Consider the following 25,692-nt stretch of genomic DNA (forward strand, 5'->3'; position numbering starts at 1 on the left):
TGTTGTCGTCCCCACACCCGCACAACGTGAGTTTTGAGAAAATATGATTTTGAGAATACATGAGTTTGAGAATACAAGAGTTTGAGAATAATAAAATGGTCCACTTTCACTAACTTACTGCAGTTTTAAGAAGCGCCAGCTCATAATGAACGAGTCCAGACTGTGGTATACGGCACGCCAGGATATATTGTAGCTACATCAACGACTGTATATTAGTGTACAATCTGTACTATACAGTTTCTGGCTACATGCCGTGGACCCCCCCCCCCCTTTTTTTTTTAAGACCACCAAAAGTCTGAGAGAAAATCCCCCCCGCCCCCCCCCCCCCCCCCCCCCTGCCTTTTTTTAAGACCACCAAAAGTCTGAGAGAGAAAAATCACGTCTTCAAAACGAAGAAGTCTTAAAATTGAGGTATTATTTACAGCGGTTATGAACAGAAATTCCTACGTTAGTTAAGTCTTAAAAGGCGAGGAAGTCTTGCATCGGGGGAGCTTAAATGGGGAGTTGCAATGTACAGGTTTCTTTTTTTCTGGCAGCCACTGGGTGCGTGATGAACGGAAGAACTTACACACAGGGTCAGCAATGGTACGACGACTGCAAACAGATCTGTGTCTGTGAGGATGGCACGACTGGCTTCTACAGGTGCCGGCAGAGGTAAGGCCGTATCTTCTTGCAAAAGATCACTTGTAAGGTACATGGAAATCAAACATTTGCAACAGTCGCAGAATGCCATACGACAAAGAGAAAAATTGAAAACTGACACCACAAAGGAATCTCAAATAACAAAATGAGTCACACATTGCGTTTTTCAAGAATTATAGGTTTTCTGTCGTTCGCAGAAGGAAGGATGAGGGGACATAGGTGGGGTGCGGGGGGGGGGGGGGGGGTGGTCAGGACTGGTATTCCACGTATTATAACTTTCAACGTGTGCATGTATCAATGGTTAGCAAAATAAATGGGAAGATTTAAATGAGCTTGTAGAAGATGGTACCCTGGTGATGCAAAGAAACAGGCGCGCACGCATGCAATTTATTCCTGTGCCTGTTATAATGCACACAGTGGTAAGAGCAAGAGGAAAAGAGAGAGAGAGGGGGGGGGGGGGGTAGGTAAGACATAGAATGAAAGAGGCTAAAAACAAAGGTGCCAATCCACCTGACTTCCACTCGCAAGCCGACTAACCAAATTAATAAGATACTTGATTGTTAGTGTCACGACTATACGCTTAGAGCTTGTTCTTGGATTTAAATAGGATCATTTATGTCTTATACAATTAACTGGTGAATAAAACACTTTTTATACCAGATATTTGACTTTTTACCTCCTACCACCCCCAGGTGCCCAGACTACCCAGGCAGTGACCCCACGTGCCTTGTCGTGCCCGACCCCTCCGACCCTGCCTGCTGCACCATCCCGCAGTGCCCCAACCCCCAGAACCCTCAGGTGCCAACCGGGCACAAGGGAACCATCACGGGCAACGGGCAACCGCCCACGCCCAAGCCTCGGGTGACTCCTGTGCCCGGGCACCCTGTGACACCTCCTGTGGGACAGACGCTGTCGCCTTTCCCGGGCACCACTAAGGCCCCTACACCCAGAGGTGAGATATGTCAGGGTTTTACACTGTAAACTGAAGTGTTCCACTTTTGAACACTTTTTGTAACAAATTGTAAACTATGGAGGTGAGATGTGTCAGGGTTTTCTCAGTACACTGTAAACTTAAGTGTTCCACTTTAGGACACACTTTTTGAAACAAATTGTGACCCTCCACCACGGAATGAGTCGCATGTCACCTTTGCATGATGTTCATATTTGTACATTTTCATAAAGAGATTTTTATGCTCTATCCAGTGGTGAAAACCGTTTTAGAAAAGAGCGAAAACTGTTTGAGTTATAAGCCTGTGACTAAGGTGACCCTCACACTGTTACTGGCGAACACACACACACACACACACACACACACACACACACACACACACACACACACACACACACACACACACACACACACACACACACACACACACACACACACACACACACACACACACACACACACACACACAAGTCGTATATATATATATAGAGAGAGAGAGATTCCACCACAGTATTCACAACTGGTTACAAAAACTCTGTTCAAAAGTAGAACACTTCAGTTTAGAGTGTAGAATGGCAGGACAGTGTATAGTCATATTCCTCTGCCTCTACAAATCGCTCATGAACTATAAACAATAACATCAGTTTTCGTTTCGTTGTTACAAAACCAGATTTTCGCTATATTTTTGTCATGGTAGGGAGTTTTCTTCCTGATCTTCTCAACTCTTGATTAAAATTAATATGCTTGTCAAATGGAACTGAAGAAGACAAAAAGAGTTACTTGATGTGTCGTACGTGTTTTATGTGAAGGCAAACTTATCCTCTAGTCTTATGTCTTTGAAGAGTGTGTCACACACAATACACCTTTCGCTGAACAGCTATTCGTTGTATTAAGTTATCAGCTTGGTGATATGTTCTGTTTTCTGAACATATCCAACAAGATTTAAAGTCGGTATTCACATCCATTTTTCGTCTGGATGTTTATTGCTTGTTCAAATTTCAGAATCAAAAAACAAGAATTGTAGGTTATTGGAACGTTTAATTATAGTAAAAACAAAACGTTAAAGTAAAAACGACATTTAGTCACTCTCTCGCCCAAGTCTTCACATATATGTGTTATTGTGTGCGCAGCGGTGTGCGTGTACAAGGGACAGGACTACAAGACAGGGCAGAGATGGAGGGACGGCTGTGACTACGAGTGTGCGTGTGTGGATGGGATGACTGGCCAGTACAAGTGCACAGACAGGTTAGTCTTTCTTTCATGCTCAGGAATCTGGCGCGTTCAGGTGTGTGTGTGTGTGGGGGGGGTGTGGGTGTGTGTGCGTGCGTGTGTGTGTGTGTCCGAGCGTGTGTGTGTGTGTGTGTGTGTGTGTGTGTGTGTGTGTGTGTGCGTGCGTGCGTGCGTGGCTTGCAAGTTCAAGCATTGTTCAGACAGGTTAGCGTTTCTTTCAACATGTCTGTCTGTCTGTCTGTCTGTCTGTCTGTCTGTCTGTCTGTCTGTCTGTCTGTCTGTTTGCGTGCCTGTCTGTTTGTCTGCCCGTCTCTCTGTTTTAGTGTCTGTCTGTTTGCCGGTTTGTCTATTCTGAATAGGAATGCTTTTCGGGACGTATTTAGCATATCGGTTTGACGCTTTTTGTAATACGCTAGGCAGAGAAAACAAGACCCACAGAGGTTCAACTGAGAAGCTTCACAATTATCTACTCAAATAAAAGTAGTCTGCATATCTTGTACCATTTGCTCCGATGTGTTTACGACAGTGAAGGAATGTATCAATATGATTTTGCATATACATGCTGTTGCTTTCATCATTGTTATTATTCAATCTTGAATTAAAGTAATACTAGAGTATAAGGATAAAGGATTAGGATACTTCGATCGACCGGTGCTTTGATAAAAACTCTTGTGATTCAATCTCCTTTCCCACAGATGCAACAAGTACCCACCATTGGTAGCGCCCGGATGTAGAATGGAGCGTGACCCCAATGACCCCTGTTGCGAGGTCCCCAACTGCTCCCCCACCGCCGCCCCCTCACTCAACCCCAACCAGACCCCAGGGCCCGGCACACCTGGCCAGAACCCCACACCTAACCCCAACCAGGTGCCAAACACAGGTAAGTGTTTGCTAGTACAGTCGAACCTGTCTATAACCACCACCTAATTGGACCGACCCAAAGCGGTCGTCATAGAAAGGTGCTCGCTCTGGAAAGGTGAATGGTCTTGAAGGGAAACTCGTCTGTGAGCAGGTGGTCGATTTTGAGAGGTGGTCGCTATAGGCAGGTTTGAATGTATCCGGATTTAAGCCCCGTGTGAGGTTCACCTTCGCACTTGCTGAACGAATCTTCAATGTCCGGTCTTCTTTCAGTATGTGTTTGAGGTCGCTTCCACGGGGCTAATTCTGGAATGTGTCACTGTGTGTCAGCCTTTTTTACACCCCCGGTATAGGGGTGTGTATAGGTTTCACTGGATGTGTTTGTTTGTTTGTTTGTTTGTGTGTTTGTGTGTTTGTGTGTTTGTGTTCGCATATAGATCTCAAGAATGAACGGACCGATCGTCACCAAACTTGGTGAACAGGTTCTATACATTCCTGAGACGGTCCTTACAAAAATTGGGACCAGTCAAACACACGGTTAGGGAGTTATTGGTGGATTAAGATTAAGAGTGACATATTAATGGTCAAAGGGAAATAACCTTATCAGTTGGTGGCAGTGAGAATGGTTATTTCCCTTTGACCAACGGGGGTGTTTTTCCTACCTCGACGTACCCTTTCGCAATGGACCCTGTGTTTACATTCTGACTTCTGACTTCTGACTTTTGACTTCTGACTTCTGACTTCTGACTTCTGACTTTTGACTTTTGACTTCTGACTTCTGACTTCTGACTTTTGACTTTTGACTTTTGACTTTTGACTTTTGACTTTTGACTTCTGACTTTTGACTTTTGACTTCTGACTTCTGACTTCTGACTTCTGACTTTTGACTTTTGACTTTTGACTTCTGACTTCTGACTTCTGACTTCTGACTTTCTCTCTTCTGACTTCTGACTTCTGACTTCTGGTAAGGACGGGGGTGTTTTTCCTACCTCGGAGGAATTTCTTGTTCTGTATGTCTGTGTGACTGTGTTGGTTCTTGGTGATGCTGGATAAAACGTTCGCTTGCCTTTCCGTTCTGGCTTGAATGTTGATTTCATCGTTACCCTTATTTTGCAAAGAGGAAATAACATGTGGTTTCTTTACAATACATCCCGGTGAACCTCTCGTAAGTCTCATCTGTCAGAACATGGGGATCATGCAACATTATCAATCAGCAAGTTGGTCTTGTTGCTGCTAAAATATTTCCACTGGGAGGAACCGATCCGAACGTTACCACAGTGGCACGCAAAAGACCTCGGCCATTCTGCCATAAGTGCAGGTGGCCGATTACACCTGAACTCACACATACACCTGGGTGGCGCGACTTTTGTTGCTGCTAAAATATTTCCACTGGGAGGAACCGATCTGAATGTCACCACAGTGGCACGTAAAAGACCTTGGCCATTTGGCCATAAGTGTGGGTGGCTGATTCGAATTTCCCAGCAATGGGATTATAAAGTAAAATGATATGGAGTGAAATGACAGTGTTGTGTTTCAGCGGTGTGCGTGTACCAGGGCGTGCCCTACAGACAGGGTCAGACGTGGACCGATGGCTGTGACAAGGTGTGTCGCTGTGAGGACGGCATGACGGGACGAATCAACTGTGACGACAGGTGAGAATCCAGTCGCCCGTATCTTGGAGTCAAGAGTTGCTTGCGGCTAGCATCTCCATTTGCAAGACAGCGAGGATGTATATTGAAACGATTTAGGGGCTAGCTAGGCAAGACTTAAAAACGATCAGTTGATACCGAAAAGGTCGTCTGCATTCGAAGGTAAACAGCTATGTACAGCTGTGTATCTGCCATTTTGTTCGCGTAGCGAGCACCGCCAAAGCATACTCGCCGTACTCTTGCCAAATCCATGCCATCCATCCGGCAATAATTCCCCAAGAAACACTACTTCCTCGCCCAACTCGCTTCACTCGCCAAACCTCACCCCTGAGATAAGGGGGACAGGTGTAAGGATTGTGTAGTGTAGCATCTAATCTCTCACCTGTGTTGACAATAGTCCTTCCCGGTAAAAGTTAGGCAAAGCTGTACTTAAACTTCTTTAACTAAAGACCGTGCGGTTTCGAATGTGTTTTTAACTCTCTCTGCATCTCTGACCATGCTCAGGTGCTCCAAGTACCCCAACACGCAGGCCGGATGTCGCATGGTGACGGACCCCCAGGACTCGTGCTGCCAGATCCCGCAGTGTCAGAACCCCAACACCAACAACCCCATCAAGGTCATCACGGGCGTGCCCGGCACCAAAGAGGGCAACTCTCTACCACCCCAGATGCCCAACCCTCTTCGGCCTCAAGCCAGTGAGTCTAGCTGGTCGTGATAATGTGAATCGTCGTTTGACGTTACTGTTTGTATTTTAGATCATTAGTGCTATGAAGAACGTTGCAATCACGTCAAGCGCCATGCAGTGTTATTGTGCATCCTACATTCTGTACTTGCGTGCCTTTTGCCTCAAGCTTCCCGGAGTCCAAGTGTTCAAATTGAAGACGCTTCTGCTGGAACCTCGATCTCTTCCAAAGGCTTATCAAATCTCTGACGTCAAAAACAACAAACAACAAGTCGCGTAAGGCGAAATTACTACATTTAGTCAAGCTGTGGAACTCACAGAATGAAACTGAACGTAGTCCGCCGCTAGTGCAAAAGGCAGTGAAAGTGACGAGCCTGTTTGGCGCGGCAGCGGTTGCGCTGTGCTTCATAGCACGCTTTACTGTACCTCTCTTCGTTTTAACTTTCTGAGCGTGTTTTTAATCCAAACATATCATATCTATATGTTTTTGGAATCAGGAACCGACAAGAAATAAGATGAAATAGTTTTTGAAACGATTTCGGAAATTTAATTTTAATCATAATTTTTATATTTTTAATTTTCAGAGCTTGTTTTTAATCCAAATATAACATATTTATATGTTTTTGGAATCAGAAAATGATGAAAAATAAGATGAACGTAAATTTGGATCGTTTCATAAAAAATTGTTGTTTTTTTACAATTTTCAGATTTTTAATGACCAAAGTCATTAATTAATTTTTAAGCCACCAAACTGAAATGCAATACCGAAGTCCAGCCTTCGTCGAAGATTGCTTGGCCAAAATTTCAATCAATTTGATTGAAAAATGAGGGTGTGACAGTGCCGCCTCAACTTTTACAAAAAGCCGGATATGACGTCATCAAAGACATTTATCGAAAAAAAGAAAAAAATGTCCGGGGATATCATTCCCAGGAACTCTCATGTCAAATTTCATAAAGATCGGTCCAGTAGTTTAGTCTGAATCGCTCTACACACACACACAGACGCACACACGCACACCCAAACACACACACACACACACACACACACACACACACATACACACACACACATACACACATACACCACGACCCTCGTCTCGATTCCCCCTCTATGTTAAAACATTTAGTCAAAACTTGACTAAATGTAAAAAGACGCCGCAATAGGAATCAAAGCGTTATTACTGTTAATGCTGCGTCACCCAAAACAAATAACGGTTTTGGGTGTGACGAAAAAAAGAACAGGGCCGGAGTGCTATGTAAATTATGAGCAATTCTTCCAAATCCATTTAATAAATATGACACTACCAGACTCCGCATATTGAGCCAGAATTTTTTGTTATGGCAAATCGATGTTGCAGTTCCGGAGCAAATAATCAACATTTCTTTGCGAATTTGCGTTCAAACGTGTTTTCCCCATAATATAACAATGCACAGCTCAAAAATATGGCCAAGAACAAATCTACGGTACTTCGGAGAAAGAAGAATAACAACACTGTTCTTGTCCATTACGACTTGCAATTTACCGTGTGCGCTGTAAAATCTCCCTACCTTCAAAGCAGACGAAAAGCAGGCATATTCATTTTCTTCCAAGGGAGAAATCGTTGGTCATAAAGTCTGGCAGGACCAAAACATACTTCTGCACGCTTTCTTTTCTTGTCATATTCAGTTGCTTCGCAAAAATAAAATGTCATTGGTTTTCTCAACTTGTCAAATCAGTCAAAACGACCGCAGAACACAGAAGTGGGAAATGACACTGATTGAAATACGAAAGATCTTCGATGACGAAAGTATAAATGACGTCATGTGGTCACACCTATCTCGAAAACTAAGCGTCGCTCAGAACCAGCGCCCTTCCATTATGTGTAAGTTCTTAACACTCTTCCAAGGGAAACAGCAAACGCAAAAGTGTTTAGAGAATGGAGTTCGTCTCGGTGACTTTGTCATCGTGAGCAGAGGAAAAGTAGGTCCCTACCAGACTGTAATTTGGCCTGACCTCATTTACATCATATACACACGTGAGAAGAAATGGTTTAATATCACATTGTAGGACAAACACAATAAAGTTTGTTAAAAGCTACACTTAGCGATTGGGTGGCACCTGATCGGAGTTTGTTGGTTACAGGAGTGTGCGTGTACCGAGGCACGGATTATCAGCAGGGGCAACAGTGGGACGATGGCTGCTCCTACACCTGTGTGTGTGAGGATGCCAGCACTGGTCACTACAGGTGCACGGAAAGGTGAGTCGGACTTTGATAAGCTTCACCTTTTGCTGATGTCAGTTTTGGTCAGGTGGAATATCATAGTTTGGTTAAAGCGTGTTTTATTCACTTTGGTTTCACACCACACACACAAAAACATATTGAAGCAAAATGGACAAACCAAAGTTTACATAGGAAAAATACTGCTTCCATTCGGTGGGTGGTATGATTGTATGTGTATCACTAATCACAAAATGAAATATATGTATTTCTTTAGCATATGCTCAGCAGGCCCTGCGAGTGTGTGTGTGTGTGTGTGTGTGTGTGTGTGTGTGTGTGTGTGTGTGTGTGTGTGTGTGTGTGTGTGTGTATATGTGTGTTTGTGTGTATGTGTGTGTGTGTGCGTGCGTGTGTACATGCGTGCGTGCGTGTGCGTTCGTGCGTGCGCGCGTTCGTTCGTACGCGTGTGTGTGTGTGTGTGTGTGTGTGTGTGTGTGTGTGTGTGTGTGTTTGTGTGACTGCGGCTGTGCAAAACAGTTACATGTATATAGTAAAGATCTTGTTGAGACTACTAGTTCCACTCCACAGGCGATTTTTTACGTGAAACTCTTTAGCCAGAACTTTTTGTGTGACACAGATGTGCCCGCGTGCCCAATCCTCCTCCGACGTGTCATCAAGTGCCCGACCCTGCGGACCTGTGCTGTCAAGTGCTGAGCTGCCCCGCTGCCACCCAAACCCCGCCCCTAACGCAAGCCCCTCCCCGTTATACAGGACCGCCCACCCAAGCCCCGCCTCGTTATACAGGACAGCCCACCCAAGCCCCGCCCCTCACGCAAGCCCCGCCCCGTTATACAGGACCGCCCACCCAAGCCCCGCCCCGTTACACAGGACCACCAACACAAGCCCCGCCCCTAACCAAATCGCCGTTCCCGTATACTGGAATGCCTACTAAAACTCCACCACGTTACACCGGTCCGCCCACCGTGGCTCCGCCCCTTGGATATACCCATGCTCCTAATCCTTTTGCTACGCAGGTGCCTCAGCCTAAACCTGGTGAGTTTCTAACAGACATGCCTGCACTGTAAGTATCTCCACAAGATTTGTTCTTGCCGCCATACCATGTAAAGCATTCTTGATATTGGCTGAAAACTAAAGAAATAAAAGGAGGAAATCAATTAAAACCAAACGCACAAACAAGGAAAGTGGAAAAAAGGGGAACATGGAAGTGAATTGTGTTGATTGGTTGAGTAAGAAGATCCTATGTTCTACAAAATATGTATACGCTTTTTGAGTGTTTGCTCGATCGCGAACAAAAATGGGCAAAAATTACTAGGATGAAAATGTCACTGATTTGCTGTAGACGTTTGAATGCATCAGCTTTTAACTTCAATAATCAATCTTTAATTGTGGATTTGTTGCACGTTATTTTGAGAACAGCCGGACATTATAAGATGTTTGATGGGTTGTTGACAGACCAGCTTTTTTGTCGGTCCGAGGGGGAGCATATCGTCTTTTGTTTCATATTTATTGACCAAGGGAAACAAAAGTCGATATGCCCCCCTCGGACCGACAATTGGTCTGTCAACAAACCACCAAACATCGTTTTTGTCATCATTTTGGTAGTGAGAAAATAAGTGCACAATCAACCCAGGGAGCCATGCTTTGAAACACGGGTTCCGTTCTGATAACCACACGAGTCCCGCTTTGATAACCACTGGCAATCAAAGCTGGCGTGTGAAAGCAACTTTCTGTGTTTTTGAGTTCATTAAATGTTGGGATGAATATGTCAGGTTTGAGGATGCACAGTTCTGTAGGTTCATGTATTCCACCCCCTCGGCTTTCTGTTGTAAATATTAAGCTGAGTGATCGAATGTGGAAGCTACGTTTGGTCAAAGGTCACAGAAGATTTGCGTCGTGCAGCGAAGGAAAGAATCGCGATCTTGTTTCCGACTCAGTGCCTCTTTGTTTTTCATTAGACCTGTCCTTCTGCTTGCTCGGCTTTGTTAGATGTTTTCATATCTTGTTGCTATTTTCTTTGCTTTTATTATTGTTCCTTATTTGTGCTTCGTTTATCGATGCAACGTCTTGTGCACGGGTCAAAATGTGTGTGTCCGGGGTCGTTTTACTTGAACTTGGCGTTCGTGTTTCTCAGAACGTCTGTGTATCGAAACACAGATACACGCACTCCATGACTCTGTAAGAAGACAAAACATATCGCTAGGTTTCATTTGTTTTGTATGTATGATGAATGTATGACCTTTCATGAAGTAGTTTTGTTTTTTGTTTACTTTTGCCAGTTTGCCAGTTCGTTTTTGGAACTTTGCAAAGCAGTGTCGTGTCGTCTGTTTAGGTATGGGGAAACACCAATGAAAAGAGCCGAAGAATCCCCGAGCGTTTCTATTGGGTTTGTTTTTGATTATCCATGTATAACCTGCTTCCTGCAACTATGGTAACCGGGGATTTATTGCCTGGGGAACATGAGATTTATTTCCCAAGTGCTTGTGAATGAAAACTCGTGAAAATGATGACAAATTTATATGTCGTGATCTGAAAACCAAAGTAGTTAAATTAGCTAAAGTATCACTGGAAGACTTTGTATGTTAATTGCAGAATGTGTGTGACAGGCATGTGTCTGTACAAGAACCAGTACTACAGGGAGAAACAGATGTGGTATGATGGCTGCAACGCTGTCTGTACCTGTGAGGACGCCAACACAGGCTTCTACAGATGTCAGGAAAGGTCAGCTTTGCTTTTAACATAGATCTACGTACTGCTCTGTCATATTCTCTTGTTTTCTTCACTTACTTTGGTGTCGGTAAGAGCAAGGTAGAAAGTTAGATCATGTAACATTATTACTGGGATGGTTTGATATCTATGCTCAATAAACATGTTTTCATTGATGTAACATTTGTTGGTGTTAGAATAGGTTTGGAGAGGAGGAAAAAACAACGCAGAAACAATCAGATGTTCTAGTCGTTGATTTTATTTCAGTTTAAGGCTGGTTTGTTGTCTGTTTTCAGTTATGCTTTCTCAGGTGTGTGTAACATGAGTGTCTGTCTGTCCGTGTGTATGTCTGCCTGTCATGTCTCTGTGGATAGTTCGTATCGTCTGCCTTTTCGAAAGCGTGTCTGTACAGTAATAAAGTATGTGTTCTTATTCTTGATTATATGTAATGTGAAAACTCTGGTGACTGTGAATCAAAAAACAAGAAAGGTATGTTGTTGGAACATTTCATTATTGACAAAACAAAACGGTACGTTCACAAATATATCGACCCAGCGATCTTTTAAGTGCACAGACAAACACTAATCAAACAAAACTTATTTGAAAAAATGTACAGCCGTTTGCAGGGAAAGCACAAGCGAAATTAAACGTTTCAAGAACAAACCTTTCTTGGGTTTTTTTCTGAATTTTGGAACGTTGGCAGTTTATTTGTTTTTGAAATTTCCCATTGACTGTGTTTCTCCCACAGGTGTGGCGACTACAAGAACGTGGACAACTCTTGCATCATGGTGGCCGACCCCAAGGACCCCACCTGTTGCAAGATGCCCGAGTGCCCCCTCCTTCCCCCGGGTGGTACCACCCCCGCCGGCCCCACCATCATCCGACCACCTCAGCCCACTGCCGTCATCACCAACTTCCCCACCCCCGGCCCCCAGATGCCCATCACGCAGGCCCCGCCCCTCGGCCCTGATGGACACACTTTGACTCCGCCCCTTGGTGGCACGAAGGCTCCTACTCCCAGAACGGGTAAGGTCTTCTTGCTTGGTTCCTTTGTATGTGTGTGTGTGTGTGGGGGTGGGGGGGGGGGGTTAAAGAAGGTGGGTGGGGGTTGATGAAGTGGAGTGGGGCAGGGTGTTGTCAGTTGTGAATGTGTTTGTGTTCGTGGATACCTACCTTCGTGTCTGCCTCCGTATAAGATATGTGGTTATGATGTCCGCACCCGGTACCCAGCTAATGTATATGTTCTGCGCGAACTTAGAATCCGGTTTCATTCTAGAATGGACCGGGTCCAGGTTGGAATTCTAACCCTGCGCAAGTACAGGGGTGCCATTCTAGAATGAAACCCTTGTTGCTGGTCCATTCTAGAATCGGCCGTGCGCAAGGTTGGAATTTGGGTCCAAGTTGGAATAGTCATTTCAGTTAGACTATCACACAGCCAAAGCCACAAATGTGGATTTTCTGTTTGTTTTTGTGTGTTTGGTTGGGTTTTTTCTTCGTGTTTTTTACACTTTACTCAAAGACATCGTGAATTGGGATTGTGATGTTCTGAAAGTGATTACGATTTTGAGAGACACTCAGCACTGATCGCTACGAACGGAAATTTCCGGACTGACAGTGTTTTGCCGATCTCGCTTGTAACTTTTAATCTTATTCATATAATTATATACATGAAGTTGGTCTTCTGAATTGTGAAGATATAATGTCAACTTTTTTTTAAACCTGTGACAACAGCTCTATAACTCACTCTGTCCTTCTGTTGGTCTGTCTGTCGGTTAGTCGGTCTGACCGTCTGTCTGTCTGTCTGTCAAAAAAATTGTCAAAAAACCGGACATTTCCGAGAGGGAGACAGCGCTGTCATTGCAAGCGGCCGCAACCGGCTCTCATCACAAAAACAACTGCCCTGCAAACATTACCGCCCTGGTAGTCCCCCTAGCTATGGTCTGCCTTTGTTTATTGCGTACTCAGGAGTGTCAACTTTCTTGACATGACATGACATCGCAAGATCGCCAAAGGATTTTTTCAGGGGTAGACAAATCAGCCCCATTTTATCAAAGGGAAGGTGCAGGTGGAGATAATTCAAGGGAAGACAACTCTGTCTTACCTACAAACATTACGGCCCCCTTTATTCAAGGGTTTCATTCTAGAATGGCACCCCTGTACTTGCGCAGGGTTAGAATTCCAACCTGGACCCGGTCCATTCTAGAATGAAACCGGATTCTAAGTTCGCGCAGAACATATACACACACGTACACTTTACCTCAATGGACCTAATTTATAAAACTTTTGTCTTTTGCGAATTAACCAAAATGATCTAGTAATAATCGTAGAAAATTGTGAAGTGTGCAGACTCCTGACAAAGACTCTGATCATTATGTGTTTCAATATTTGTGTTGCTGTTGTCTTCAGGCTGTATGTACAAGGGACGCACATACCAGGAGAACGAGCACTGGGATGACGGCTGTGACTACAGCTGTGTGTGTCTCAGCGAACAGACCGGACAGTACAAGTGTTCCGAGAAGTGAGTGTTCCCAGAAACAAGTACTAGGTGCATTATGTTTAAACCTGAAACTGAAAACCCTAGCAGCCCCGAACCTGAAAAACAATTGACGAATTCTGGAAATTACTCTGTCGGGTTTTTGGAAGCTGTTCTCCCTTTTTTTTCCGTGCGTGTCCATAGAAACAGCGAGGCAAGCTACACGTAACATTGTAGGCTTGTCTCAGTTTTTCTATGTCAAGTCAAGTCAATTTTTTTTTCTTTCTAGAAACCCCATGGGGGTACATAAAAAAAAAATACAAAAATACAAACAAATACAAGAACAACAAGAAATTCCTCCGAGGTAGGAAAAACACCCCCGTCCTTACCATTCTCACTGCCACCAACTGAGAAGGTTATTTCCCTTTGACCATTAATATGTCCCTCTATAAGTCCTTGTAGAATCTTAATCCACCAATAACTCCCTAACCGTGTGCTTGACTGGTCCCAATTTTTGTAAGGACCGTCTCAGGAATGTATAGAATCTGTTCACCAAGTTTGGTGACGATCGGTCCGTTCATTCTTGAGATCTATATGCGAACACAAACAAACAAACAAACACATCGACCGAATCCTATACACACCCCTATACCGGGGGTGTAATAAAGAGAGGAATGCAGGTTGTTCCATCAATATATACACATAAACTAGTTCCGTTGAAAAAAATAAAATATAAAATAAATGGTTTTACAATGTGGAAATCAAATCTCCAAAATAATCGTTCTCGTTCATTCCTACGTAACATTACGTGGGAATAAAGAACCCTACCATCAGCTGTCTAAATCATTATTTGAATTTTTTTCATTTTTATTTTTTTCCCTATCAACACCTGTTTAAAATTCTTTTGAAATACCTTTTATTAAGTAAATTAAATTTAACAATATTTTTTTTATTTGTTGTTGAAAATAAAAGTTGAAATTTTATTACATTTGGATTTTTTCGATACTTGAGTGGGATACATTTTTTTCTTAATTCGTTAAAGAAGCTGCAGTTAAACACACAGTGGAATTCGTCACCAATATCGCCATTATTGCACTTTGTACACACTCTTTCCTTCTGTATTATATTTATAAATCTTCCTGTCTGAATTGGCAGCTTGTGGTTTAGCGCTCTAAAGCGCAAAAATATTATTCCCAAATTGTGTGGTAATACTCTTAAATAATTTTCGAACATAAATGTCTGTTTGTAAAGCCGATAATTATAAAACATCTCACTGGAATTTAAATCGGAAAACCACATCTGCACATATTGGTCTTTCAAACATTGTAATGTTTTTAGTTTGAACCAGTGGTTAGAACAACTCAGCCTCCACTGGTTTATCCACATTCCACTTAAAGGCAGAGTAAGCCTCCCGTAAACCATCACAGATACGGTCAGGCTTTTACACACAGTACAAACACCCTTTCATTTAAACACTCACCAATTGAGAACATCCTAGGTGCCCTCCGTAAAGAGCGAACAATTTTCAAAGAATTTATTTTTGCGTGGTTTATCTTACCCCTGAGCCATCGTGAACCCGTGTGATCCAGTTTTCCCTTTTCACAATGCAGTCGTCATAGTTAGTCATTTGAATGCGACTCGACGTGAGCTTATCTACAAAAGCACGTTTTTTATGCACGAAACAACGGCTGTGGTTCACAAGAACTCTAGCGATGGCTTTTGACTGTTGAGAGGAACGGCGATTTGCACTGATAAAACCGTCGTCTGCCACGACCCTTGCGTGACCCTGCTTCCGGGCTTTTCTTTTTTTAAACTTTCACAACTTCGAATTGTTCTGATCTTGTCTTGATGAAAAACGAATTCTTTTATGATTAAAGAATGTTTGTGTAACAAGCTGTCAATTTATTATTTAGATTTTAAAAGTTAGGTCTAGCACCAAAACGAGGCGCCATTGTTGTAGAGGACCAAGTCCACGAAAATAAATTCTTGGAAAATGTCTCATGCTCGACAGAAAGCAGCCAGGATGTTCCCGTTCGGTGAGCGTTCAAATGGAAGTATGCTTGTACTGTATTTAGACGCTCGGGGAGCTCTGTGATGGTTTACGGGAGGCTTACTGTGCCTTTAGGCCAAGGTTATTCAACGTCGTTTCTATACAAATCAAATATGGTGATTTATAAATATTCTCTACATACTGGCGATACAAAACAATATGGAAACAAGGGAAAGCAGCTCTTCCAAAACCCATTATTACTTCATTTATTATTTCCGAACATCGTCTATTGTTGACAGTTTTGAAACATATGAGCTATATATATATATATATATATATATATATATATGCATGAGAGTCAAACCGTGAATCAATTTTTGAAATTTTTCCTAAACTGCGTTTTGTGAATAAAACCGGTAAAACACCGGTAATTTCTGGTAAACGCTGTCCGTGTGACACGCCTTTTACATGGCCTTGCTTCAGGTGTGCCCGTGTGCCCAGCGTGCCCAAGGGCTGTGTGCTGATCCAGGACCCTCAAGACGCGTGCTGCCAGGTGCCCTACTGCGACTTCGGGCCCAACCCATTCCCCCACGGAATCCCTACGCCCAAGCCTACGCAGGTAACACGAATCCTGGTACTGTGTGGCTTGCGTCCACTCATCGCATTACACGACGTTAAGAAATAACTGTCTGGGTTTTTAATTGTCTGTGGATGAGTTGTGGTCCTTTGGGACAGAGAGGCAAACAGTGACCTGGGCCGAGGTAGACGAAGCCAAAACTGGGATTTGAGATTCGGTGTAAATTCAACCAGTCAGACCTCGCGGCTTATCCCCACCCTGGTCTCTTCGGCTATAAACAGACGTTTATCCGAAAAGAATTCAGACTCGCTGACTTGTCTCGTAAGTTTTTATTTTTTTTTTATTTTTTTTTTTACAAATAGGCAATTATTTATCAAAGAAATCTTAGCCCTTATAACACGACACCACCCCAACACCCCAAAATAGCATTATCGTAAGAATTTCTGGTGTTTTTGTTGATGACTTTACTCTTTGTATGCCGAATTTCAACACCCAAATCAAAAAAGGACATCTGCTTCCGGCTGTAAAGTTTAAACAGCCCTTAGAAAAAATCAGTCTGCAAGAGTAGATCCAGTTCTTGTCGCGCAAGTATTTGGACAATAATTATGTGTATCACGTTGCTGGAAATAAGAACAATGTTAGAAATCTTTAACGGTCGGCTGTTGGAAGTTAAGAGTCCATCAAGTGAAGATGAATTGTTTGAGTGTTTTGTCTTGTCGTTAACTAACATAAGGGTAAACATTTCAGACACCCGTTGCTGGATCGACAACTCCCATGTACATCATCCCTGGCTTTGTGACTGTGCACGGCGACCAGCGACCAACAACAAACCCCTTCCCCACATCTCACACTGGAGGCAATTCAGGTAGTTAACACTGTACACTACATCCACAAGAGCTGGGTAGCATTCAGTCTTTTAAATGATTTGAACATACTTAATGGCAACTAGAATATATTCTCTTTACTTTTTTTCATTTATACTCTAGTTAGATAATGATACAGACATTCAACAAAAAACATTGTACACATTTTGAATTGTTAGTATTCAAATCCATGTCACGTCCTCTGATTTCTATATGTTACGCGAGTGATGTACTTTGAAATGCTTGTAATTAACTGAACGTAGACAAACCAAATGTGAAAGTATTTCTAATTCTTTCTCTGCATGCCAAGAATATAATATATGGAACCAGTATTTTTTAATGAAATGTTAATGTATTGTTACAATGTCTCAGTTAAATAGGGAAACATTACCTTCATAAAATGGTGTCACTGGTACACAACTCTAGAGAATAACCCAGCTGTGTGTGTGTGTGTGTGTGTGTGTGTGTGTGTGTGTGTGTGTGTGTGTGTGTGTGTGTGTGTGCGTGTTTGTGTGTGTGTGTGTGTGTGTACCAGGGTGTTAACCACCGCCAATGATGGTACCTTTAAATAATAATGTAAGATTGTTCTGGTCATAAAAGGGCAGTTCTTGAGGGTCACACAGAGTGGCCGTGTCGGGTGGCTGTAAACCTGTGCTTTTGTCCTACAGATGTGTGCGCAGGGCCGGACTACCGGGGGGGTTATGGGGGTTGCGCAAACCCCCCCCTAGCCTAAACATGTACCTTACTTATTTAATTTTTTTTTATTATTGCTTATTTTATGCCGTTTCATGCAAGGAGCGACCATTTTCCTATCTCAGAATATGACCTACCCGTCAGCTTCAGGGGGCTTCGCCCCCTGACCCCCACAACGAGGGGGGGGTGGGGTGGGTTCTAGGGTTTCCGGACCCCCCCCCCCCCCCAGCCAAAAAATAAAAATATTGAATAAGGTATGCATTTCTTTATTTTACATTGAGTTTCAATTTTTGGGGTATTAATCAGTGACAAAATCTGCTGCCTGAAACTGGTAATGATCATCCTCAGAATGCACCAGATTGCACCATTTTGCATCCTTTTTTTCAAAATTTTCCGGGGGGGCATGCCCCCGGACCCCCCTAGCAAGCTAGGCGCTTCGCGCCGTCGGCTCGGCGCTTTGCGCCGTTGGCTCGGCGCTTTGCGCCGTTGGCTCGGCGCTTCGCGCCTTCACACCCATATCTTCACAATATACTTTTGAAAAAAAACAGTCATAAAATGAACTGATCCGCCCCTGCCGCCAGGGGGGACATCCCCCTGGGCCACCACTGGCAACCCCCCCCCTCCTCTTCGCCTAGTCCGGCCCTGGTGCGTGTACAAGGTGTCATGTACCGACAAGGATGGTACCTTTTAATCATCATAGAAACTTGTTCTGGTCATGAAAGGACGTTCTTGAGGGTCACACAGTGTGGCAGTGTAAGTTGGCTGTAAACCTGTGCTTTTGTCCGACAGATGGGTGCGTGTACCAGGGTGTCATTTGCCGACAAGGATGGTACCTTTTAATCATCATAGAAGCTTGTTCTTGTCAGGTGTGTGCGTTTTGACAGACCACACTGAGTGGCCGTGGCTTTAAATGTGTGCTTTTGTCCGACAGATGTATGCAAATGTGTGCTTTTGTCTGACAGATGTGTGCGTGTACCAGGGTGTCATGTACCGCCAGGGACAACAGTGGCAAGTGGGCTGTGACAAGACCTGTGTGTGCGATGTCAACGGTCTGTACACATGCAGGGAGAGGTAGGGTTGACTTCTTTTGTCTTTTTCTTATTGGCTATCTTTTCACAGTCTTTCTGTCTGATAACGTTTTGTTTCTCTGTCTCTGCCTTTATGTCTGTATGTGTGTTTGTGTCTCTTTTGTCTGTCTCTCTGTCTCTGTCTCTGTCTCTCTTTCAGAAACACACACACACACACACACACACACACACACACACACACACACACACACACACACACACACACACACACACACATACGAAGACTTCATCATTTTGTCATCCTTTAACATTTCCTTCTTCCTCGCTCCGCTTCTTCTTCTGACTTTTTTTTCTGTAGAATGTGAAAAGAAGCCATGAATTTTCTTTATTCTTTCATTGCACCGTGTCCCTACACAATAAAATAATGTTTCTTGTCAATGTGCTTCTTTCTTCTTCTTGTTCTTCTTCTTTTTACATTTAGTCAAGTTATGACTAAATGTTTTAACATCGAGGGGGGAATCGAGACGAGGGTCGTGGTGTATGTGTGTGTGTGTGTGTGTGCGTGTAGAGCGATTCAGACCAAACTATTGGACCGATCTTTATGAAATTTGACATGAGAGTTCCTGGGTATGATATCCTCAGATGTTTGTTTCATTTTTTTGATAAATGTCTTTGATGGCGTCATATCCGGCTTTTCGTGAAAGTTGAGGCGGCACTGTCACGCCCTCATTTTTCAACCAAATTGGTTGAAATTTTGGTCAAGTAATGTTTGACGAAGCCCGGACTTCGGTATTGCATTTCAGCGTGGTGGCTTAAAAATTAATTAATGACTTTGGTCATTAAAAATCTGAAAATTGTAAAAAAACATTTTTTTATAAAACGATCCAAATTTACGTTCATCTTATTCTCCATCATTTGCTGATTCCAAAAACATATAAATATGTTATATTTGGATTAACAACAAGCTCTGAAAATTAAATATATAAAACTTATTATCAAAATTAAATTGTCGAAATCAATTTAAAAACACTTTCATCTTATTCCTTGTCGGTTCCTGATTCCAAAAACATATAGATATGATATGTTTGGATTAAAAACACGCTCAGAAAGTTAAAACGAAGAGAGGTACAGAAAAGCGTGCTATCCTTCCCAGCGCAACTACTACCCCGCTCTTCTTGTCAATTTCACTGCCTATGCCGTGAGCGGTGGACTGACGATGCTACGAGTATACGGTCTTGCTGCGTTGCATTGCGTTCAGTTTCATTCTGTGAGTTCGACAGCTACTTGACTAAATGTTGTATTTTCGCCTTACGCGACTTGTTGTTCTTCTTCTCGTCTTCTTGTTCTTGTTCTTGCTCTTGTTGTTCTTCTTCTTGTAAACTACACTCTCACGACCATCTCTCGCTAGGTGCCAGAGCTTCCCCAACCTGGGTCCTGCCTGCATGCTGCGCGCCAACCCAGCCGACCCTTGCTGCCTGGTGCCCGACTGTAACCCAAACTACGTCACGCCGATGCCAGGAACAGGCATCACCGGATCCAACCCCAACGTCAGTCCAGGCACAGGATCAGGTTTTACCGGATCTGCTGTTACTCCTGGGCCCGGAACCGGCTATACCGGATCCAACCCCAACGTCAGCCCCGGGCACGGACCGGGCATTTCGGGCACGCGGGCACCCATTCTCGTGCCCACTGCCTCTCCTGGAGTGTTCATGGGGCAACGACCTCCCATTCAGGGCAACTACCCCAGCATGACTGGATACAGTAGTGAGTATGATGGATTTCTTTTACGGTGTATAATAAATTGACGATCATTGTATCGTTTTTCTTTACGCTCATATTATGATGGCGAAGAATGGCTTTTTTCTCTTCAACCTCTTTTACTTTAGTACTAAAATGAAACCGAAGGGGCTTTCTGACCTCAAAAAACATTTTGTTAGCAGCTTCATCTGTCTTGGTTCTTTCTTTTATATGTTTTTTTTCTGCTTTTTTGTTTGTTAATCCTTTCTTCTTCTTTTTCTCTTGACATAAATGTACGTGTAGTTCGTACCATATTACAAGCTATCTTTTCCTTCCGTGTACCTTAAACCCATTTTCCCCCGCGGGTTAGGGGGAAGAATTTACCCGATGCTCCCCAGCATGTCGTAAGAGGCGACTAACGGATTCTGTTTCTCTTTTTACCCTTGTTAAGTGTTTCTTGTATGGAATATAGTCAATTTTTGTAAAGATTTTAGTCAGGCGGTGTGTGAGAAGTGTTAAGTCCTTTGTACTGGAAACTTGCATTCTCCCAGTAAGGTAATACATTGTACTACGTTGCAAGCCCCTGGAGCAAGTTTTTGATTGGTGCTTTTGTGAACAAGAAACAATTGACAAGTAAGTGGCTCTATCCCATCTGCCCCCTTTCCCCGTCGCGATATAACCTTCGTGGTTGAAAACGACGTTAAACACAAAATAAAGAAAGAAACTTAAACCCATTCCTCTTTCTAATGGTATTACCGCTTTTACCAGTACAAAAACGCTGACAGTAATGTCCATGGTTTTCAGATGTGTGCGTCTACAAGGGTGCCACTTACAAGCAAGGAGCAAACTGGGAAGACGGCTGCCAGTATCGGTGCGAGTGTATCGACGCCATCAAGGGGACATACAGGTGTACTGAAAGGTAAGTGCTAGTGTACCAAAAAGATTGAATACTAGTGCCCTCATAAAGGTTTGCATTGACAATCGGAACAACAAAAACAAACACACACAAAAACACCGAAACTTCCACCAAATCGCCGAAACCTTTGCCATTGCAGAGATATTTTTCCAGGTGGAGAAAAGGTGAGGTTACGCCAAGGACATACTGCTGTATACTTACACTTAGGAGAGGGTAAATTTACATAGTGCAATATTATATTTGATTGTGATAGTCTTAAAGACGTTTGACCTTATTTAGATTTTATCTGTACATTTATTGAATTTAAAGATGACACGGACAGCACTTTAGGTCAGTGTTATTGAAAATATGATAGGCGTGCTTGTTATTGCATACGTGAACCTATGTTTTATGTTTTATGTGTGTTGTCCAATACAATTGTTGTTATAATCGTTTACAGGCAGGCAGGGTGTGCCGAAGAACATTTTCCATTTTTATGTAATATTTTAATGGACAATAAAGTGCTGTTATTGTTACTGTTATTGTTATTGTTACACAAATTCTTCTCCTCTTCTCTCCTCTACTCTTGCTTGACTTGTTGTTGTTTGTTTTTGTTTTTCGTTGATTTACATTAGACAATACGAAAGCCTTGTCTAAATGTAGTGTGCTTCCATCTCTCTAGATGTTATATAAAGGACATTAATTTGTTGAAAAATTAGGCTTTGTCTTAAACCTGTATCCTTTTGTAATTAAGTTGAGTTTCAGTTTCCTCTCTTCTTCTCTCCTGTCCTCTCCTCTAATCTCATCATCTACCCGTGGAGTGCAATGTTATTCTTTGCTTACACCACTGCAGAAGGGCAATGGCCTAATACCCTTTATTCACACAACGTCATGAGAGGCAATGGCCTAATGCGTCCTCTAATCTCATCATCTACCTGTGGGACCGGCACGGTTGGCCTAGTGGTAAGGCGTCCGCCCCCTGATCGGGAGGTCGTGGGTTCGAACCCCGGCCGGGTCATTCCTAAGACTTTAAAATTGGCAATCTAGTGGCTGCTCCGCCTGGCGTCTGGCATTATGGGGTTAGTGCTAGGACTGGTTGGTCCGGTGTCAGAATAATGTGACTGGGTGAGACATGAAGCCTGTGCTGCGACTTCTGTCTTGTGTGTGGCGCACGTTAAATGTCAAAGCAGCACCGCCCTGATATGGCCCTTCGTGGTCGGCTGGGCGTTAAACAAACAAACAAACAAACAAATCTACCTGTGGAGTGCAATGTTACTCTTTGCTTACACCACTGCATAAGGGCAATGGCCTAATGAATACACCGTCTGCGTCTCAGTGCGTCCTCTAATATTATCATCTACCTGTTGTGGGAAATTATATAGTAACCCTTTATTCACACAACTTCATAAGAGCTACCTACCTACGCCTGTGACCCCGTCTGGGGTATAGGCCGCCAATCAGCTCCCTCCATGCATCTCTGTTTTGGGCGAGTCTTTCCAGCATTCCCCACGTCTTTCCCATGTGCTTTGCGTCCAAATCTCGGCGCCATGTGTTCCTGGGTCGCCCTCTCTTTCTCTTGCCTTGAGGGTTCCACGTGAGGGCTTGCCTTGTGATGTTTGAAGCAGGTTTGCGAAGGGTGTGGCCTATCCACCGCCAGCGTCTCTGTAGGATGTTCTCCTCGACGGGCTGCTGTCTGGTTCTCAGCCACAGGTCTTCGTTGCTGATTTTTTCTGGCCAGCGAATCTTGAGGATCTTCCTGAGGCAGGTATTGATGAAGACCTGGATTTTCTTCATGGTGGTGACGGTGGTTCTCCAGGTCTCGGCTCCGTATAGTAGGATCGGCTTCACGATGGTATTGAAAACCCTGATCTTTGTAGTGATACTGACTTCGCTGGATCCCCAGATCTTCTTCAGCTGATGGAATGCTGCTCTGGCCTTGCCGATGCGGGTTTTGACGTCTGCGTCCGTTCCTCCCTGCTTGTCCAAGATGCTGCCGAGATAGGTGAAGCTGTCCACCTCTTCCAGCGCACTGCCTTCGACTGTGATGGGTGTGTTGTTAGGTGCATTTGTCTTGAACACCTTGCTCTTCCCTCTGTTGATGTGGAGGCCCAGGCTAGCTGAGTTGTCCGCAACAATGCCGGTCTTTTCCTGCATCTGTTGTTGGGTGTGAGAGAGAAGAGCCAGATCATCAGCAAAATCAAGGTCGTCCAGCTGTGTCCAAAGTGTCCACTGGATGCCATTTCGTTTCTGGTCAGTCGACGTCTTCATGACCCAGTCGATCGCTAACAGGAACAGGAAAGGTGAGAGCAGGCAGCCTTGCCTCACTCCGGTTCGTACTTCAAAGGCGTCGGTGAGTTGTCGGCCATGCACTATCCTGCAGGTCATCTTTTCGTATGATTTCTTGATGATGTTTGTTATCTTCTCCGGCACTCCGTAGTGTCTCAGTAGCTTCCAGAGGGTCTGCCTGTCCACGCTGTCGAACGCCTTCTCGTAATCAAGAAAGTTCACGTAGAGAGGCGAGTTCCACTCCAAGGACTGCTCCAGGATGATGCGCAGAGTTGCAATCTGGTCTGTGCACGACCTTTCCTTGCGGAAGCCGGCTTGTTGATCACGGAGATGCGGGTCCACTGCCTCCTTCATTCGGTTCAGTATGATGCGGTTGAACACTTTCCCTGGGATGGACAGCAGCGTTATTCCTCTGTAGTTGGCGCAGGAACTGAGGTCACCTTTCTTGGGGAGTTTGACGAGGTAGCCTTCCTTCCATTCTGCTGGTACCTCTTCTTCTTCCCATATCTTGCAGAAGAGTGGGTAGAGGATCTCCACACTGGTCTCCACATCGGTCTTCAGCGCCTCTGCCGGGATGCTGTCAGGTCCCGCAGACTTGCCGTTCTTCAACTGCTTGATGGCGCTGCTGATCTCCTCCTTGGTCGGTGCGCAGCACTCGATTGGCAGGTCGCTTGCCGCTGGTGGTAAGTCCTGTGGGTTTGCAGGAGCCGGTCTGTTGAGTAGCTCCTGGAAATGCTCGACCCATCTGTTCTTCTGTCCTTCCTCGTCGGGTATCGCTCTTCCGTTTCTGTCTTTGACGGGTCTCTCTGGCTTGGCAAACTTCCCTGATATTTTCTTGATGGTCGAGTACAGGTCCCTGGTGTTGCCGTGATAAGCTGCTTCTTCTGCTTCTGTCGCCAGCATCTCTATGTAGTTCTTCTTGTCTGTCTTGATGCTGTGCTTGACGCTTCTGTTAGCTTCTGCATATTCCTCATTCGCTTTTGCTTTCGCTGCTCTTGTTTTGCTATTGTTCAGTGCAGTCTTCTTTTCTCTCCTTGCTTCAATGTTCTTTAATGTCTCCGCCGATATCCATTCTTTGTGGTTGTGAGTTTTGGAGCCCAATACTTCTTGGCACGTTGACGTGACTGCTTCTTTCGCTCTTTGCCACTGTTGTTCTATGGTCTCCTCTTCAAGCAGCTCTTCTAGGACCTGGAACTTGTTGGAGAGCGTGATCTTGAATTCTTCCTGCTTCTTGTTGTCCTTTAGCGCTGTGGTGTTGTATCTCTGTCGTTGGCTGGAGCCCTCTGTCCAGTTCCTCTTGAGCTTCAGCTTCAATCTTGCCACAAGGAGATGATGGTCTGAAGCAACGTCTGCTCCTCGTTTGACGCGAACCTCCTGAAGAGAGCGGCGAAACTTCCTCCCGATGCACACGTGGTCGATTTGGTTTTCCGTCCGCAGGTCTGGTGACACCCACGTTGCCTTGTGTATCCTTCTGTGGTGAAAAACACTTCCTCCGATGACCAGGTCGCTTGTGGCGCACATGTCGGCAAACCTCTCTCCGTTGTCGTTCATCTCGCCTAACCCATGCTGTCCCATGATCTCCTCGTAGCCCCGGTTGTCACTTCCAATCTTGGCGTTGAAGTCTCCCATTACGATGATGATGTTCCTCTTCGGTCTGTCTTGAATGATGGTAAGTAGCCTGTTGTAAAAGTCATCCTTCTCTTCCTCCTCGCTGTCGTTCGTCGGGGCGTAGCACTGGATTACGTCCATGTTGATCCTCTTTTTCTTAGTCCGGAAGGAGGCTGTCATAATCCGTGGGCCATGTGCTTCCCATCCAAGTAGGGCTCCCTGTGCTGACTTGGACAACATCATGGCCACGCCCTGGGTGTGTGCTGCGTCTTCCTGCTCGTGCCCCGAGAACAGCAGTAGCTCGCCGGAAATCAGTCGTTTCTGCCCGGAACCAGTCCATCTTGCCTCGCTGATTCCCATGATGTTGAGGTTGTACCTTCTCATCTCTGCGGCCACTTGTGCTGACTTCCCGGTCTCATACATGGTCCGTACGTTCCATGTACCTATGGTGGTGGTGGTCCTGGTTGTGAGGATGGTCGTCGGCCTGACGGCTTCCGGATTGCTCCGGCTTTCACCGCCCGGCGTCATATTCCTTCCAGCTGGAGGTCCATCTTCTCCCAGGTCCGAGATTTCCGTTGGTTGTTTTCTTGGCGTTTCTGTAGCTAGTGGG

The 25,692-nt window shown here is 44.4% G+C and overlaps 1 protein-coding gene across 1 annotated transcript in view; it reads left to right on the plus strand.

The window, feature by feature from the left end:
* LOC138970795 (uncharacterized) overlaps positions 1-25,692 on the plus strand; it is a 102,625-nt gene that overhangs the window by 51,040 nt on the left and 25,893 nt on the right. Inside the window, exons 50-66 of the mRNA XM_070343333.1 lie at positions 1-26; positions 537-654; positions 1,335-1,594; positions 2,722-2,836; positions 3,517-3,701; positions 5,217-5,331; positions 5,833-6,023; positions 8,133-8,247; positions 8,846-9,261; positions 10,833-10,947; positions 11,681-11,958; positions 13,339-13,450; positions 15,879-16,014; positions 16,720-16,837; positions 18,491-18,599; positions 19,965-20,320; positions 21,098-21,212. The exon at positions 1-26 is cut by the window's left edge and continues 252 nt beyond it. Coding sequence (XP_070199434.1) covers positions 1-26; positions 537-654; positions 1,335-1,594; positions 2,722-2,836; positions 3,517-3,701; positions 5,217-5,331; positions 5,833-6,023; positions 8,133-8,247; positions 8,846-9,261; positions 10,833-10,947; positions 11,681-11,958; positions 13,339-13,450; positions 15,879-16,014; positions 16,720-16,837; positions 18,491-18,599; positions 19,965-20,320; positions 21,098-21,212 — 2,880 coding nt within the window. The remainder of the gene's footprint in view (positions 27-536; positions 655-1,334; positions 1,595-2,721; positions 2,837-3,516; positions 3,702-5,216; positions 5,332-5,832; positions 6,024-8,132; positions 8,248-8,845; positions 9,262-10,832; positions 10,948-11,680; positions 11,959-13,338; positions 13,451-15,878; positions 16,015-16,719; positions 16,838-18,490; positions 18,600-19,964; positions 20,321-21,097; positions 21,213-25,692) is intronic.

Source organism: Littorina saxatilis, linkage group LG1 (genome assembly GCF_037325665.1).
Source record: "Littorina saxatilis isolate snail1 linkage group LG1, US_GU_Lsax_2.0, whole genome shotgun sequence".
In the NCBI taxonomy this organism is placed as follows: domain Eukaryota; kingdom Metazoa; phylum Mollusca; class Gastropoda; order Littorinimorpha; family Littorinidae; genus Littorina; species Littorina saxatilis.